Source organism: Oncorhynchus tshawytscha, linkage group LG10, assembly GCF_018296145.1.
Source record: "Oncorhynchus tshawytscha isolate Ot180627B linkage group LG10, Otsh_v2.0, whole genome shotgun sequence".
NCBI lineage: Eukaryota > Metazoa > Chordata > Actinopteri > Salmoniformes > Salmonidae > Oncorhynchus > Oncorhynchus tshawytscha.
The window spans coordinates 69,166,185-69,186,010 of NC_056438.1; the positions used below are offsets into that span (position 1 = coordinate 69,166,185).

At 44.8% G+C, this 19,826-nt stretch overlaps 1 protein-coding gene across 4 annotated transcripts in view; it reads left to right on the forward strand.

Annotated features, from left to right (window-relative positions):
- Positions 1-19,826, forward strand: part of LOC112260805 (ephrin type-A receptor 3-like) — a 206,049-nt gene that overhangs the window by 78,888 nt on the left and 107,335 nt on the right. For all 4 annotated transcript variants that reach the window (XR_006084365.1, XM_042328931.1, XM_042328930.1 and 1 more), the window contains exon 6: positions 14,180-14,335. Coding sequence is in view for 3 of the 4 variants with exons in the window: in XM_042328931.1 (XP_042184865.1) it covers positions 14,180-14,335 (156 nt within the window). In the remaining variant the exon portion in view is untranslated. The remainder of the gene's footprint in view (positions 1-14,179; positions 14,336-19,826) is intronic.

Here is a 19,826-nt window from a genome sequence, read left to right on the forward strand (position 1 = left end):
GAATAGGACCTACAGTCTCCCCTATAATGGCTCTAGTTGCAGAGAAAATGACTCACTCAGCTATAGACAGAAGAGTGTGTACACTGTGGTCTATTAGTGTTCAGGGTCTCTGGCGAATGGTCTGCTGATTAGGAGTGTTGAAGCTATGGTTGCAAAGTAAGGGTATATTACTGTTAACTTTCTAAGTTTACCAGTAAACTACCAACATTTTGGTAACTTTCAAGGATTTTGCAAAACATTCATCACATGACATCTAGTGGCCTTTTAGGGTACTTCAGATTATCACAGGTGTGTAATTATTAAGGGTTGAGGTTGGAGGCTTGAAGTGCTGGGCATCTTGTTATGACGTGCATTATCTGAATTAGGTCCACAGAATTTGACCTAGGAAGAGTGTATTCTATGGAGGAACTTTGAATGGCCCCAGTAGCTAGCTAACAAGCTTATGTTTGCAGAGCGGCACCAGAATTACAAACACATCTTGCCTTTTTTGAAGTTAATAAATCCAACTTGAAATGTGATAACTAGGCCTATAGTATCCTTAACTAGCGCTGACAAAGTGAATCCATTCTTCTTTGGCTTATTACCTATCTCCCTCCCTGTCTTCTAAATCGTGCTTGTAATGTCAGGACAGTAGCCTATGATTTGGAAGGGGATACAGTAGCCTATGATTTGGAGGGGGGAGGGGCTACAGTAGCCTATGATTTGTAGGGGAGGGGCTACAGTAGCCTATGATTTGGAGGGGAGGGGCTACAGTAGCCTATGCTTTGGAGGGGAGGGGCTACAGTAGCCTATACTTTGGAGGGGGAGGGGCTACAGTAGCCTATGCTTTGGAGAGGGGAGGGGCTACAGTAGCCTATGCTTTGGAGGAGGGAGGGGCTACAGTAGCCTATGCTTTGGAGTGGGGAGGGGCTACAGTAGCCTATGCTTTGGAGGAGGGAGGGGCTACAGTAGCCTATGCTTTGGAGTGGGGAGGGGCTACAGTAGCCTATGCTTTGGAGGGGGAGGGGCTACAGTAGCCTATACTTTGGAGGAGGGAGGGGCTACAGTAGCCTATGCTTTGGAGTGGGGAGGGGCTACAGTAGCCTATGCTTTGGAGGAGGGAGGGGCTACAGTAGCCTATGCTTTGGAGTGGGGAGGGGCTACAGTAGCCTATGCTTTGGAGTGGGGAGGGGCTACAGTAGCCTATGCTTTGGAGTGGGGAGGGGCTACAGTAGCCTATGCTTTGGAGGAGGGAGGGGCTACAGTAGCCTACAGTACATATTGTCCCTTGCACACTTTACTCAAGCAGTGTCAGATTTGTCCATATCTGGAGTTTAGAATGAATGGATGGCTGCACACACACCTGTATTATGTTCAGCCAATATGTTGTGTGTGTCTTTGAATGAGTCACTTTAGCTCAGTGTTTTGTTGCCAGGTGCTGACAGAGAGAGAGAGAGAGAGAGAGTGTGTGTGTGTGTGCAGGATGTATCAAATAACCATTTACACCAACATGTGAAAAGGATTTCTCATACAGCAGGTTTAGACTGTGACGTAGTAGAGACTGTTCTTCACCCCGTCAGTTCAGTTGAAGAAGGGAAAGATAAAGTCCCTCTGCTAGACACATTGGCAGGTAGTCTACTTCAACACGTACATATTACAGAGGAAGAATGTCTCTCTCTCTTTTCCTCTCTTTCCTTCATCCTTTCATCCCTCTTCATTGGAGGTGGGGCTAGTGACAGACTCAGTATCTGAGAAAGGCACAGGGCTCTACTTTCTTCCTCCGCCTGAGAAAATGAATTATTGAGAGTGATGAACTGAAAATAACATGGAGTAGGAGAGGGGAAGGAGGAGAGGAGGGGGGGATGAAGACTCACCCTTCACTCTCCCTCTCTCTCTCAGCCACGGGACCGGGCAATGAGGGCACGTTTGCTCAGTGTGTATCTATGTGTGTGTGCCAGCATTGTAATATATTCAACAACGGTTTGACCAATTTGCCTTCAGATTCAGACGTTTGTCCAGTTTCTCCAAACGTCAAATTTTGAAGTTGCTCCAAAAGTCAAATACAAAATTAGTTTTTCACACCCTGGTTTGCGTGTTTAAATTTAGGCATCAATTCCGGTTAAGAGTTAAGGTTTGGGATAGGGGTTAAAACATGCGACCATCGGAGCGGGAGCTCACGGTTTAAAGGTCAATCCCATTTCTGCAGTGGCAGTACAGCATTTACTGTGTTGCGGCTTCCGCGGTCGTCAGAGCATTCATACTTCTTGAGCTTCAGGGAGCTGTCACACTCATCCAATTAATTGTTCTGCACTGCACCACTCAGAGTGATCCAGTCTGCACCGCACCACTCAGAGTGATCCAGTCTGCACCGCACCACTCAGAGTGATCCAGTCTGCACCGCACCACTCAGAGTGATTCAGTCTGCACCGCACCACTCAGAGTGATCCAATCTGCACCGCACCACTCAGAGTGATCCAGTCTGCACCGCACCACTCAGAGTGATCCAGTCTGCACCGCACCACTCAGAGTGATCCAGTCTGCACCGCACCACTCAGAGTGATTCAGTCTGCACCGCACCACTCAGAGTGATTCAGTCTGCACCGCACCACTCAGAGTGATCCAGTCTGCACCGCACCGCTCAGAGTGATCCAGTCTGCACCACACCGCTCAGAGTGATCCAGTCTGCACCGCACCACTCAGAGTGATCCAGTCTGCACCGCACCACTCAGAGTGATCCAGCCTGCACCGCACCACTCAGAGTGATCCAATCTGCACCGCACCACTCAGAGTGATTCAGTCTGCACCGCACCACTCAGAGTGATTCAGTCTGCACCGCACCGCTCAGAGTGATCCAGTCTGCACCGCACCGCTCAGAGTGATCCAGTCTGCACCGCACCGCTCAGAGTGATTCAGTCTGCACCGCACCACTCAGAGTGATTCAGTCTGCACCGCACCGCTCAGAGTGATTCAGTCTGCACCGCACCGCTCAGAGTGATTCAGTCTGCACCGCACCGCTCAGAGTGATTCAGTCTGCACCGCACCACTCAGAGTGATTCAGTCTGCACCGCACCGCTCAGAGTGATCCAGTCTGCACCGCACCACTCAGAGTGATTCAGTCTGCACCGCACCGCTCAGAGTGATCCAGTCTGCACCGCACCACTCAGAGTGATTCAGTCTGCACCGCACCGCTCAGAGTGATCCAGTCTGCACCGCACCACTCAGAGTGATCCAGTCTGCACCGCACCACTCAGAGTGATCCAGTCTGCACCGCACCGCTCAGAGTGATCCAGTCTGCACCGCACCACTCAGAGTGATCCAGTCTGCACCGCACCACTCAAAGTGATTCAGTCTGCACCGCACAAATCAGAGTGATTCAGTCTGCACCGCACCACTCAGAGTGATTCAGTCTGCACCGCACCACTCAGAGTGATTCAGTCTGCACCGCACCACTCAGAGTGATCCAGTCTGCACCGCACCACTCAGAGTGATCCAGTCTGCACCGCACCACTCAGAGTGATTCAGTCTGCACCGCACCAGTCAGAGTGATTCAGTCTGCACCGCACCACTCAGAGTGATTCAGTCTGCACCGCACCACTCAGAGTGATTCAGGACTAATCTCTAAAGCCATCCAGCTTATTACAAGCAAATGATTAAACGAAAAGACAAGACCTTTAACTCTTCTGTGATGTTAGAGTCCATTTGTCGGTGCTTGACATAGGAGCTCAGCCAAGATAGCATAAAGGGCAGCAACGTTTTCCACCTGCATCTTCATTCCGAATCTCCCCATTGCCCCCAGCAAAATGTGCCTATATTCAGGATATTGGTTATAAGTGTATTTCACACTATGTTGAGGTAAACATCTGAGTATAATACTTGTATGGATGGATGTCAACCCCAAAACATGTTCATGTCATCTTCATCAATCAACTGCATCACAGTTAAACGTTTTTTGACTACCACCACCGATTTCTGTATGCTAGCTATGCTACCAGCTTATACGAATGAGAGTTAGCATTTAGCAGTCACTTTTTGTAAACCTGAAAAGGGACAACTTCTAAATGTTATGCAACGAAAACAGCCAAATATCTCCAATTCAGATTTTAGTTACCACTTTGTGGGCCTGTTACAATACGTTAATCATGACTGATTTGACAATATCCACTTTGTTAGTTCAGATTTGTTGAATGTCTGCCTATCCAGTGTCCTTACATCCCCACGGTCTGCATTCCATTTACCTCTTTATTGCATCTATCCCCATTGCCTCCCCGATCCCTTTCCAGGAGTTCAAAGTCATTTTAGTGTCTTTGAAATCCCTACACGAGGTATCATAACAATGTTTTTTTATTTGTGAACTTGTTCTGATAGCCTTTCATCAAAGTTATCCGTGTTTGTGGTCAAGGAAGTTGTCAAGGAAGTGAGTTTGTGTTTATACAGGATGCACCGCCCCCACCTGCTGTCAACCAATCATGTCAATGTGGAGATATATGGGGAGCCCTTTGTGAGGCGCACGGCATCACCCTACAGAGCTTGATTTGGCCTGCACAAGCCTCCGGAGGCACCACACTTGCGTCACACCCTCTGTACAGAGCCTCCAGACTGCATTTCCTGATCAAGCATACATTGGCTTTTACGCCCATCCACCATTCACAATGCCCCAGCAAAACCCAAGCCTACTTGATAGTCGCTCACTGTTGCCCCCTATTGGCGGGTTTTGAAGGTATCTCCCGACATCCTTAGGACATGGCTCCTGAGTGGCGCAGCGGTCTAAGGCACTGCATCTCAGTGCTAGAGGTGTCACTACAGATCCTGGTTTGATTCCAGGCTGCATCACAACTGGTCGTGATTTGAAGTCTTAAAGGGCGATGCACAATTGGCCCAGCATCGTCTGGGTTTGGTTGGTGTAGGCTGTCCTTGTAAATAAGAATTTGATCTAAACTGACTTGCCTAAGATGGACTTTATTCTCTCTGTCTCTTTCTAAGTCACACACATACATACACACAAACAGTGTACATTTTTTCTGTTTTTAGGCTGGCAGATAATAGTCTCTGTAGGAATGTGTGAAATTAGTCTGTAATCAGCTAAGGTTACCCCTCGGGAAGTGTGTGTGTGTGTGTGTGTTTGTGTGTGTGTGTATGTGTGTGTGTGTGTGTGTGTGTGTGTTTGAGTGAGTGTGTGTTTGTTTGTTTGTCTTAAATTGTACTGAAACAGAGACTCCCAGATTGTCTCCCTCTCCTCTCCAATTCTTTTTCTGTTTTATTTTTCTTCCCTCTCTATTTCTCTCTCTCATGTCCAAGGAGTGTGTGTGTGTGTATATATATATATGTGTGTGTGCCGCTGTCAGTGTGAAATAGAATCAATATTTGTGCAGGAGTTCTGGCGAAGGTCAGGGTCAACGTATGACAGACAGCCCAATGAGACACACACACACATACACACACATACACACACGTGGAGGTCAGACTGGAATAACAATCACGTAGATTCACCCTGAAGGCTCAGTTTGGTGTGTGTGTGTGTCTGGTGCTAAGCTTCATCGGTCCCCTTGACCACCCTCAGTAATTGAACACCATCCAGGGGACTGAGAGAACATCCGAGCAGGGCTTGCAGTGTGCTCATGTGTTTCATGTACTTCTGATCTGACAGACTGTGTCACTCTGCATGTGTTACTACACTGTGTGTAGTATGGAATCCTACAACTAGGTCTACATGTCTGCATATACAAATCATGTCAGAATGTGTGGGGAACTGTGTGTAACAGCATGGCACCAGTTTGACCTCAGAGGTCAGGGGTGAGGGATTAGAGGTCAGGCTAGTTTTGTCCGCCTGTCTCCTTAGCGCTAACTAAAGATTGTAACAATCTATTTGAGGGATCATTGTATATTTTTAGAGGTCCCTCTGGATGACATTTTTCCTCGCACAATGTTGCCCCTTCCTTTTCTCTATCTTCTGTCTCAAATTCTTCTTTCTATTTCTCTCTCTGTCTCTCTCTCTCTCTCACAACCACACAGACACACACTTGTTCTGTTCCGCTGCGTTGAGCCTGAGGCGGGATAGAGGGTGGAGGGTAGAGGGGCCGAGGGGCTAAGGGAGGAGGGGTGAGTGTATTTGGGAGGATTAGATATGGTGGGTTGGTTATTAGCATCCTAACTCCTCAGATTAGGGACTAGAGATTAGGATGGAGAGAGAGAGACTCGGGCTGGAGTAACTCACCATACTGACGACTCTATTCCAACCAGACAGAATGTTGAAATATACTTACATCTCAACCACACCTTATGCCACACATACACAGAACAGTAGTGGTAGTAGTGGTAGTGTAACGTATTGTGATATGTCACCATGGTAGTCAGTGTATTTATGTGTCTGTACTGTGTAATAAACTGACCCATCTGTTCTCAGACAGTTGTTTATCCAACAACCTGAGTGCATGTTAAGCCACGGAAGACTTGTTTCTTTCACTCACTCACTCACTCACTCACTCACTCACTCACTCACTCACTCACTCACTCACTCACTCACTCACTCACTCACTCACTCACTCACTCACTCACTCACTCACTCACTCACTCACTCACTCACTCACTCACTCACTCACACACACACACACACACACACACTTTTAGACCTGTCAAATGCAATCTCGTCAGATTTCTCCTCTGATGCTTGATGTATACATTTTTAAATGGGTAAGCCTGAACAAGTGCCAGTATAGCCCACACGTGGGTTTAACACACACACACGTGATGTCCATACACACACATACACACACTGCTCTATGATCCGAGTAATCTGAGGGAGCAGCGTGGTACTCGAGGGGGGCTGAGAAGTGGCTCCATCTTGAAAGCATGTTGCCATGGTGATCATGGTGCTCAACTGCCTGGGCCAGAGAGATTTTTCAGCAATTTCCCTTTCTGGAGTGCCACACACACACACAATGAAAAAACACACATTCACATTGAAGAGAAACATTATAGAAAATGAAGGGAAGGAGAAACGTAAGACTGAGAGAAAATACCTGAAGCTAGTCGAGGCCATTTATTGGCAGACTGTTTAAAGGCTGTTGTAAGTATGAATGAGATTAACATTTTAATGATACACTACGAGTTAGATGCCTGTGTGTCTGTTTACTGATGACTGTCTGTGTTGTTTGGAGAGAGAGAGAGAGAGAGAGAGAGAGAGAGAGAGAGAGAAGCCTCTCTGAATGAAACCTGTCTTTGGTTCAGTGTGGTGTGATGAATGCCCGATCTGTAAATGACCAACTTTCAACACGGTTCATAAGCACGCATTGCTTGACTGATGTCAAAACCCTGGCTGGCTGGTATGTGGTTAGCCCAGCTAGACCTTTACACTGGACTTCATCGGCTTACTCATAGTGAAGATTTTCTCTCGCTCTCTCTCTCTCTCTCTCTCACACACACACACACACACACACACACACACACACACACACACACAGGAATCGATTACCTACCCTGAAGTGGCACTCTCATTACAACTGGTGTGTTTTCAGATGTAATGGTAAGCTTACGGTTAGGGGTTGAAATCACAGGTGTGGCCAGAAGAGAGTCTTAACAAGCCAGATGGGGATTTTTTTCTGATCTTCACATGGTGTCTTCAATAGTCTAGCTGTGATCATCATATGAGCATATACACAAACACACAAACTGCCCTCACACACACACACACACACACACACACACACACACACACACACACACACACACACACCCCCCTCACACACACACACACAAACCGCCCTCACACACACGTAGGGTGTGTCTTCAGTAGTTGTAGTATAAACACAGTCTGCAGACACTGTATGCATATTTAATAAGACACGCCTGGATCTGAGACAAGCCTCTTACAGAGACTGGATCTGAGACAAGCCTTTTAAAGAAACTGGATCTGAGACAAGCTTCTAACAGAGACTGGATCTGAGACAAGCCTCTTACAGAGACTGCATCTGAGACAAGCCTTTTAAAGAAACTGGATCTGAGACAAGCTTCTAACAGAGACTGGATCTGAGACAAGCCTCTTACAGAGACTGGATCTAAGACGAGCCTTTTACACAGACTGGATCTAAGACAAGCCTTTTACACAGACTGGATCAGACACACACACACATCTGATCTGAGAAGACACCCCTCTTTAGCATCATACTGTACACACTATTCACACACACACACTCATCATACTCTGTGTTCATTTACTACCTGAGGAATTGTGTCTATGTGTGAGTCTGTGCATGCATCAACCCTATAGACTCTTGCTCACACACACATCAATAGAAATTCACCCACTTTTGTGTTTCTGCTGTTAGATCCTCAGTATCTGGTGTGAGTGTGTCTCTGATGTTAGATCCTCAGTATCTGGTGTGAGTGTGTCTCTGCTGTTAGATCCTTAATATCTGGTGTGAGTGTGTATCTGGCTTTTTCACCTGTACCTTGAACATATTTTAGGCAAATCATTAATCATAGGGGAACTACTGTAAGTCCACTAGCACAATCCTCAATGGACTTTAACAGTGTGGGTTTGTGTGTGTGTACAGTGGATTGCGAAAGTATTCAGCCCCTTGGCATTTTTCCTATTTTGTTGCCTTACAACCTGGAATTAAAATGCATTTTTAAGGGGTTTGTATCATTTGATTTACATAACATGCCTACCACTTTGAAGATGCAAAATATGTTTTATTGTGAAACAAATAAGAAATAAGACAAGAAAACTGAAATCTTGAACGTGCATAACCATTCACCCCCCCCCCCAAAGTCAATACTTTGTAGAGCCACCTTTTGCAGCAATTACAGCTGCAAGTCTCTTGGGGTATGTCTCTATAAGCTTTCTACATCTAGCCACTGGGATGTTTTCCCATTCTTCATGACAAAACTGCTCCAGCTCCTTCAAGTTGGATGTGTTCCGCTGGTGTACAGAAATCATACCACAGATTCTCAATTGCATTGAGGTCTGGGCTTTGACAAGAACATTCCAAGACATTTAAATGTTTCCCCTTAAAACACTTGAGTGTTGCTTTAGCAGTATGCTTCGGGTCATTGTCCTGCTGGAAGGTGAACCTCCGTCCCAGTCTTAAATCTCTGGAAGACTGAAACAGGTTTCCCTCAGGAATTTCCCTGTATTTAGCGCCATCCATCATTCCTTTATTTCTGACCAGTTTCACAGTCCCTGCCGATGAAAAACATCCCCACAGCATGATGCTGCCACCAACATGCTTCACTGTGGGGATGATGTTCTCAGGCTGATGAGAGGTGTTGGGTTTGTGCCAGACATAATGTTTTCCTTGATGGCCAAAAATCTCAATGTTAGTCTCATCTGACCAGAGTACCTTCTTCCATATGTTTCTTCCATATGATCTCCCACATGCCTTTTGGTGAACACCAAATGTGTTTGCTTCTTTTATTTCTTTAAGCAATGGCTTTTTAATGTCCACTCTTTACGTAAAGCCTACCTCTGTGGAGTGTACAGCTTAAAGTGGTCCTATGGACAGATACTTCAGTCTCCACTCTCGAGCTTTGCAGCTCCTTCAGGGTTATTTTTGGTATCTTTGTTGGCTCTCTGATTAATGCCCTACTTGCCTGGTCCGTGAGTTTTGGTGGGTGGCCCTCTCTTGGCAGGTTTGTTGTGGTGGATGGATTTAATGGATTTAATGGTGCTCTGTGGGACGTTCAAAGTTTCAGACATTTTTTTAAACCCAACTCTGATCTGTACTTCTCCACAGCTCTGTCCCTGACCTGTTTGGAGAGCTCCTTGGTCTTCATAGTGCCGCTTGCTTGATGGTGCCCCTTGCTTAGTGGTGTTGCAGACTATGGGGCCTTTCAGAACAGGTGTATATATACTGAGATCATGTGACATTTAGATTGCACACAGGTGGACTTTATTTAACTATTTAACTAATTATGTGACTTCTGAAGGTAATTGGTTGCACCATATCTTATTTAGGGGCTTCATAAATAAGTTTTACTGTTGTTTTTTCATTTCACCTCACCAATTTTGACAATTTTGTGTATGTCCATTACATTAAATCAAAATTAAAATCCATTGAAATGACAGGTTGTAATGCAACAAAGTAGGAAAAATGCTAAGGGGGGTGAATACTTTTGCAAGGCACTGTATGTGTGTGTGTGCCAGAGAGAGAACTCTCTAGGGTCCTTTTCTCTCCTTCCTCTGTCTTCCCTGTTAGATCTTGGCTCATATAACTAGGTGTGTGTGTGTGTGTGTGTGTGTGTGTGTGTGTGTGTGTGTGTGTGTGTGTGTGTGTGTGTGTGTGTGTGTGTGTGTGTGTGTGTGTCCTGTCAGCTGTTGGCTAGGCTGCGGACCGGCATGGAAAAGAGGCTTTTCTCCTGGGACATTTTTCTTCCGGAGTGTTCTGGTTCTGGAACAGGGACACAAAGGACCTCAATGCTGCTGCAGACAGACAGATATATAGACAGACAGAGACAGACAGGGGGCCTCGTGCCAGCCCTGGCGTCCTTACAGTTGCCTGATCAAAACCGCCTTGCCGTACCACTGAGGCTGTGTAGACTAAAACCACTCTACTCTGCACTGACGTGTGTTTGAGTTTGTGTGTGTGTGGGCTTTTTATTTGCCAGAGAAGATTGGGCCACGGTCCCTTCTGTGCTCCCGTTTCTCTGACGGAAAAAGACACACACTTGTATACACAGGCAGTGCTAAGGTCCATATGGGACTGTGCTAGTGGACTTAGCTCCCCTATGATTCATTATTTTCCTAAATATGGCCAAAATCAGCTGGATAAGCCAGAGAGACTACATGAATGAACATGAGTGATTTAATAAGAGAGAGTAGAAAATACTAAATTAATGAACATTAGTGATTTAATAAGAGAGAGTAGAAGGGACATGTAAACTATGAGTGGTCTCTTTAGGCCTTTTCTCAACATTTTAGTTCTGGCATAGGTCCGTTCTCCTCTCATATCTCTATTTTTCTCCCCTCTCTCACTTCTTCAGTTTTTTCCCTGCTCTCTCTCTCTTTTTCTCTCTCCTGTTAATTTTGTTTCTGCTAGGTAATGTCTTTTTAGGTGAGGTTAGTTATGTTGCAGTCTCTTGGTGTGTGTGTTTGAGTGAATTAATGGATACTACTTGGTCACATTTGATGTGAATGTGCCTTCTTTTTGTTTGCATTGAGAGGCATTGGTAGCTCAGTTCCTACTATTCCCTGAGCTGCAGCTCACTCGATGATTGTCTGTGTGTGTGTATGTGTATGTGTGTGTGTGTGTGTGTGTGTGTGTGTGTGTGTGTGTGTGTGTGTGTGTGTGTGGGTGTGTGTGTGTGTGTGTGTGTTAGGTAATTTACGGCAGTGCCGAGGCGAACGACTCGTTGCTTGATTAAATCCATGACCTTCAGCACCGACACACGCAATCAACACACACTCAACACACACACACGCTCGTCACACGCAATCAACACACACTCAACACACACACACGCTCGTCACACGCAATCAGAACCCAAAGGAATCCATCATGGCATTGATCCATCTGCAGACACACACAAAGCATCTATGGAATTGCGTTTCCAACACCCTCAATCTCCAGACTGTGGATAGGACATGTTCTCTTCAGAGGAGAATAATCACCCCATAATAATCACCCCATTCGGAAACTATTCAGACCCCTTGACTTTTTCCTCGTTTTGTTACATTACAGCCTTATTCAAACATGGATTGAATAGTTTTTTGCCCTCATCAATCTACATAAAATACCACGTATTGACAAAGCAAAAACAGGTTTTTAGAACTTTTTGCAAATGTATAAAAATAAATATAACTGAAACATTTACATAAGTATTCAGACCCTTTACTCAGTACTTGTTGAAACACCTTTGACAGCGATTTCAGCCTTGAGTCTTCTTGGGTATAATGCTAAGAGCTTGGCACACCTGTTTTGGGGGAGTTTCTCCCGTTCGTTGCTGCACAGACATTTTCAGGTCTCTCCAGAGATGTTCGATTGAGTTCAAGTACATGCTCTGGCTGGGCCACTCAAGGACATTCAGAGACTTATCCCGAAGCCACTCCTGCATTGTCTTGGCTATGTGCTTAGGGTCATTATCCTGTTGGGAGGTGAGCTTTCACCCCAGTCTGAAGTCCTGAGTTCTCTGGAGCAGGTTTTCATCAAGGATCTCTGTACTTTGCTCAGTTCATCTTTCCCTCAATCCTGACTAGTCTCCCAGTCCCTGCCGCTGAAAAACATCCCCACAGCATGATGCTGCCACAATTATGCTTCACTGTAGTGGTGGTGCCAGGTTTCCTCCAGATGTGACACTTGGCATTCAGGCCAAAGAGTTCAATCTTGGTTTCATCAGACCAGAGAATCTTGTTTCTCATGGTCTGGGAGTCCTTTAGGTGCCTTTTGGCAAATTCCAAACTGGCTATCATGTGCCTTTTCATTAGGAGTGGCTTCATTCTGGCCACTCTACCATAAAGGCCTGATTGGTGGAGTGCTGCAGAGATGTTTGTCCTTCTGGAAGGTTCTCTCATCTCCACAGAGGAACTCTGGAGCTCTGGCAGAGTGACCATCGGGTACTTAGTCACCTCCCTGACCAAGGACGTTCTCCCCCGATTTTTAAGTTTGGCCGGGCGACCAGCTCTAGGAAGAGTGTTGGGGGTTCCAAACTTCTTCCATTTAAAAATGATGGAGGCCACTGTGTTCTTGGGGACATTCAATGCTGCAGACATTTTTTGGTACCCTTCTGCAGATCTGTGCCTTGACATAATCCTGTCTTGGAGCTCTACAGATAATTATTTCAACCTCATGGCTTGGTTTTTGCTCTGACATGGACTGTCAACTGTGGGACCTTATAAAAACAGATGTGTACCTTTCCAAATCATGTCCAATCAATTGAATTTACCACAGGCGGACTCCAATCAAGTTGTAGAAATATCTTAAGGGTGATCAACGGAAACAGAATACACCTGAGCACAGGTGTATTCTGAGCACAGGTGTATTTCATGTCTCATAGCAAAGGGTCTGAATACTTATGTAAATAAGCTATTTCAGTTTTTAATTTTAATGCATTTGCAAACATTTCTAAAAGCCTGTTTTCGCTTAGTCATTATGGGGTATTATGTGTATATTGATGAGAAAAACCTTTATTTAATCCATTGTAGAATAAGGCTGTAATGTAACAAAATGTGGACAAAGTCAAGGGGTCTGAATACTTTCCGAATGCACTGTATGTACCATTTAGCAGACACTTTTATCCAAAGTGTTACAGCACCTTCATTCGTGTTACAGCACCTTCATTTGTGTTACAGCACCTTCAGTAGTGGTACAGCACCTTCAGTAGTGGTTCAGCACCTTCTGTAGTGGTATAGCACCTTCAGTAGTGGTTCAGCACCTTCAGTAGTGGTACAGCACATTCAGTAGTGTTACAGCACCTTCAGTAGTGGTAGAGCACCTTCAGTAGTGTTACACCACCTTCCGTAGTGTTATAGCACCTTCAGTAGTGTTACAGCACCTTCAGTAGTGTTACAGCACCTTCAGTAGTGGTACAGCACCTTCAGTAGTGGTACAGCACCTTCAGCAGTGTTACAGCACATTCAGTAGTGGTACAGCACCTTCAGTAGTGTTATATCACCGTCAGTAGTGTTACATCACCTTCAGTAGTGTTACAGCACCTTCAGTAGTGTTACAGTACCTTCAGTAGTGGTACACCACCTTCAGTAGTGGTACACCACCTTCAGTAGTGTTACACCACCTTCAGTAGTGTTACAGCAAATTCAGTAGTGTTACATCACAGTCAGTAGTGTTACAGCACCTTCAGTAGTGTTACAGCACCGTCAGTTGTGTTACAGCACCGTCAGTTGTGGTACAGCACCTTCAGTAGTGGTACAGCGCCGTCAGTAGTGGTACAGCGCCGTCAGTAGTGTTACATCACCTTCAGTAGTGTTACAGCACCGTCAGTAGTGTTACATTACCTTCAGTAGTGGTACAGCACCTTCATTAGTGTTACAGCACCTTCAGTAGTGAAGGTTGTAACCCTTACTTCATTTGTAACCCTTTTTTACACACTTCCGGTTGTAGACCCCATAGAAAAATAGAAATATAGAAATCAAATGATCCTTGTCTTATTTGTAACCTTGTGTTTTCCAGTTCCCTCCTCTGTCTTACCTTGTAGACCATGTGTAGCGGCAGATTTCTAAGCCTGTGTTTTCTTGTTTACCTCTCTCCAGCGTGCAGACCAGGCTCCTACAAGGCCTCAGCGACCGACGCCTACTGCACAAAATGCCCGCCACATAGCTCCTCCCACCTGGAGAGAGCCTCCGAGTGTGTGTGTGAGAAAGGCTTCCACCGCGCAGAGACGGACCCACGCTCCATGGCTTGCACACGTGAGTAACACACACACACACAAGAACACACATGCACACTCACTTTGACACACTTGTAGACAAGCACTTCCACAAAACATCAGTTGAGTCCATTGTCATTTCGTCTTCTTTGACATAGAGCCTTTTGTAAAAGTATTAATTCACAGAGAGCTCTTTATAATCATATCTGACTCACCACCTGAATACAGTATAATGTAGCAAAATATAAAATGGTGTTTTTTACGTTGGATGAAAGTAGAGACTCAGAGCTACAAAAATGTATATTATACACTGCATAGCAGCGCTGATTCGGTGAGCGAGTTTATTAGCAAGTGCATCTGTGATGTTTAACCCACAGCGACTATTAAAACATTCCCCAACCAGAAACCGTGGATTGATGGCAGCATTCGGGCAAAACTGAAAGCGCGAACCACTGCTTTTAATCAGGTCAAGGCAACCGGAAACATTACCGAATACAAACAGTGTAGCTATTCCCTCCGCAAGGCAATCAAACAAGCTAAGCGTCAGTATAGAGACAAAGTAGAGTCGAAATTCAATGGCTCAGACACGAGAGGTATGAAGCAGGGTCTACAGTCAATCACGGATTACAAAAAGAAAACCAGCCCTGTTGCGGACCAGGATGTCTTGCTCCCAGACAAACTAAACAACTTCTTTGCTCGCATTGAGGACAATACAAAGCCACCGATACGGTCCGCTACCAAAACATGCGGACTCTCCTTCACTGCAGCCAACGTGATAAAATATTTAAACATGTTAAAACCCTCGCAAGGCTGCCAGCCCAGACGGCATCCCTAGCCGCGTCCTCAGAGCCCTGCGCAGACCGGCTGGCTGGTGTGTTTACGGACATATTCAATCAATCCTTTTCCCAGTCTGTTGTTCCCACATGCTTCAAGAGGGCCACCACTGTTCCTGTTCCCAAGAAAGCTCATTTCCGTCATCATGAAGTGCTTTGAGAGATTAGTCAAGGACCATATCACCTCCACCCTACCTGACACCTTAGACCCACTCCAATTTGCTTACCGCCCCAATAGGTCCACAGACGACCCAATCGCAATCACACTACACACTTCCCTTACCCATCTGGACAAGAGGAATACCTATGTAAGAATGCTGTTCATCGACTACAGCTCAGCATTTAACACCATAGTACCCTGCAATCTTGTCATTAAGCTCGAGACCCTAGGTCTCGACCTGTGCAACCGGGTCCTGGACTTCCTGGTAAGGGTAGGATACAACATCCCACTCCGCTGATCCTCAACACTGGGGCCCCACAAGGGTGCATTCTCAGCCCTCTCCTGTACTTCCTGTTCACCCATGACTGCATGGCCATGCACTCCTCCAACTCAATCATCAAGTTTGCAGACGACACTACAGTGGTAGGCTTGATTACAAACAACGATGAGACGGCCTACAGGAAGGAGGTGAGGGCCCTTGGAGTGTGGTGTCAGGAAAATAACCTCAAACTCAATGTCAACATAACAAAGGAGATGATCATGGACTTCAGGAAACAGCAGAGGGGGCGGCCCGATATCCACATCGACAGGACGGTAGTGGAGAAGGTGGAAAGTTTTAAGTTCCTCGGCGTACACATCACGGACAAACTGAAATGGTCCACCCAGACAGACAACCTCAGGAGGCTGAAGAACTTTGGCTTGTCACCAAAAACACTCACAAACTTTTGCAGATGCACAATCGAGAGCATCCTTTCAGGCTGTATCACCACCTGGTACGGCAACTGCTCCGCCCACAACCGTAAGGCTCTCCAGATGGTAGTGAGGTCTGCACAACGCATCACCGGATCACCGGGGGCACACTACCTGCCCTCCAGGGCACCTACACCACCCGATATCATAGGAAGGCCAAAAAGATCATCAAGGACAACAACGACCTGAGCCACTGCCTGCGATGTCAGTACAGGTGCATCAAAGCTGGGACCGAGAGACTGAAAGACATCTTCTATCTCAAGGCCATCAGACTGTTAAAACTTGTTATGACTGGGGGGCAGTATTGAGAAGCTTGGATGAATAAGTTGCCCAAAGTAAATGGCCTGCTCCTCAGTCTCAGTTGCTAATATATGCATATTATTATTACTATTGGATAGAAAACACTCTAAAGGTTCTAAAACTGTTTGAATGATGTCTGTGAGTATAACAGAACTCATATGGCAGGCAAAATCCTAAGGATAAATCAAAACAGGAAGTGAGAAATCTGAGCTTAGTATGTATTCAACACAGTTCCCAATGAAATCCCCTTGATATATTGATGATGTTGCACTTCCTAGGGGTTCCACTAGATGTCAACCATCTATAGAAATTTGAATGAGACTTCTACTGTGTTGTGGAACTGAATGAGAGCAGAATCTATCAGGTGACTGGCAGTCAGCCATTTTCTGATCAAGCTCATTCCTCATGGTATCCACTTGCTTTCTATTGCTCATCAAGACACAAAGGAATACTCCGGTTCGAACTTTATTGAAGCTATATGTTAAAAACATCCTAATGATTGATTCTGTACTTAGTTTGAAATCTTAGTTTGCTTATTCCGTAAGCAGTACGTTTTTTTGAAATCATTCACAGCGGTTGCATTAACTTCTTGACGCACCCCATCCCATCCCATTAGCGGGATCATTTTCATCAACACCTGCAAAATTGCAGTGCGCCAAATTCAAATAAAATTACTAAACATATTTAATTTTCATGAAATCACAAGTGCAATATAGCAAAACACAGCTTAGCTTGTTGTTAATCCACCTGTCATGTCAGATTCTGAAAATATGCTTTACAACGAAAGCAATCCAAGCATTTGTGTGAGTTTATCGATCACTAGACAAAACATTATGAACACCTAGCACTAAAGTAGCTTGGTCAGAAAATCAGAAAAGCAATAAAATGAATCGCTTACCTTTGATGATCTTCAGATGTTTTCACTCACGAGACTCCCAGTTACACAATAAATGTTCATTTTTTTCCATAAAGATTATTTTTATATCCAAAATACCTCCACTTGTTTGGCGCGTTATGCTCAGAAATCCACATGCTCGAGCGGTCACGACATCGCAGACGGAAATTCCAAATTGTATCTGTAATGTCCACAGAAACATGTCAAACGTTTTTTATAATCAATCCTCAGGTTGTTTTTAAAATATATAATCGATAATATATCAACCGGTGCTATCGCTTTTTCAATAGGAGAGGGAGAGACAATGGCTGCTCACTCTGTTGCGCCTGCAAAACTCATGCGAACACCCAGCTATCCACTGACGCGATGTTATCTTTCTCGCTCATTTTTCCACTCCTCTCATTTTTCTGAAACCATGTCTAAAGACTGGACACCTTGAGGAAGCGATAGGAAAAGGAATCTGGTTGATATCCCTTTAAATGGATCAAAGGCAGACTATGGAACATGGAGCTTTCAAAATAGAAGCCACTTCCTGGTTTGATTTTCCTCAGGTTGTCGCCTGCAATATCAGTTCTGTTATATTCACAGACAATATTTTGACAGTTTTGGAAACTTTAGAGGGTTTTCTATCCTAATCTGACAATTATATGCTATTTCTAGCATCTGGTCCTGAGAAATAGGCGATTTACTTTGGGAACGTTATTTTTCCAAAAATAAAAATAGTGCCCCCTAGTTTCAAGATTCTAGCCATCCCGGATCCGGGATCGTGAATACAGCCTCAAGCTCATTACCATAACGCAACGTTAACTATTCATGAAAATCGCAAATGAAATGAAATTAATATGCTAGCTCTCAAGCTTAGCCTTTTGTTATCAACACTGTCATCTCAGATTTTCAAAATATGCTTCTCAACCCTAGCAAAACAAGCATTTGTGTAACAGCTAGCGTAGCTAGCATAGCATTTAGCGTTAGCATCAGCAGGCAACATTTTCACAAAAACCAGAAAAGCATTCAAATAAATCATTTACCTTTGAAGAACTTCGGATGTTTTCAATGAGGAGACTCTCAGTTAGATAGCAAATGTTCAGTTTTTCCAAAAATATTATTTGTTTAGGAGAAATCGCTCCGTTTGGTGCGTCACGTTTGGCTACCAAAAAAAAACGAAAATTCAGCCATCAAAACGCCAAACTTTTTTCCAAATTAACTCCATAATATCGACTGAAACATGGTAAACGTTGTTTAGAATCAATCCTCAAGGTGTTTTTCACATATCTCTTCATGATATATCATTCGTGGAAGCCTCCTCTCTCATCACAATCACTGGATGACTGCGTGCAGCTTGTAGATTACACACCAATTTAGACAAAGTACACCGGGCGGACCCCTGGTAAATGTAGTCTCTTATGGCCAATCTTCCAATGATATGCCTACAAATACGTCACAATGCTGCAGACACCTTGGAGAAACGACAGAAAGGGCAGGCTCAGTCCTGGCGCATTCACAGCCATATAAGGAGACAATGGAAAATAGAGTGTCAAAAATTCTGCTCATTTCCTGTTTGAAGTTTCATCTTGGTTTCGCCTGTAGCATGAGTTCTGTGGCACTCACAGATATTATCTTTGCAGTTTTGGAAACGTCAGAGTGTTTTCTTTCCAAAGCTGTCAATTATATGCATAGTTGAGCATCTTTTCGTGACAAAATATTGCGCTTAAAACGGGCACGTTTTTTTATCCATAAATTAAAAGAGCGCCCCCTATATCCAAGAAGTTAAAGCGTTTTTCCCTCATATCTTCTGCTCTCTGTGCCTGACTCCACTGTATTATATGCATATTCTAGTTTCTGGTCCTGAGAAATAGGCAGTTTCAAATGGGTACATTTTTCATCCAAAAAAATCAAAATACTGCCCCCTACACTCAACAGGTTAAAAAGAATTACAATAAAAATACAGGCAATCATTGAGCAGTGAGCACTCGCAGAGCAACATGTACAAGACAAGTGTAACGGATGTGAAACGCTAGCTTAGTTAGCAGTGGTGCGCGCTAAATAGTGTTTCAATCGTTGACGTCACTTGCTCTGAGACCTTGAAGTAGTAGTTCCCCTTGCTCTGCAAGGGCCGTGGCTTTTGTGGAGCGATGGGTAACGATGCTTTGAGGGTGACTGTTGTTGATGTGTGCAGAGGGTCACTGTTTCGCGCCCGGGTATGGGGGAGGGGACGGTCTAAAGTTATACTGTTACACAAGCAAGACGTAGCATGCAGACAGAGGAACATAGCACAAAAAGCAACAAGACAAAATCCATAGAAGCAACACCTCACCTCACAAGCTACAGACAACATGGAAAGCGGCAATACACAACTTGGGATTATGTTCACAAATCTGATTGGCCTCTATGTCACGGCTGTTGGAAGGAGAGGACCAAAGTGCAGCGTTGTGAGCGTACATTTTCTTTATTTTAATCAAAATGACACCAAACAAAACAATAAACACTACAAACACCAACTGTGAAGCTCAAAAGCAAAGTGCTCTTAACAGAGTCAACTTCCCACAAACACAGGTGGGAAAAAGGGTACCTAAGTATGGTTCCCAATCAGAGA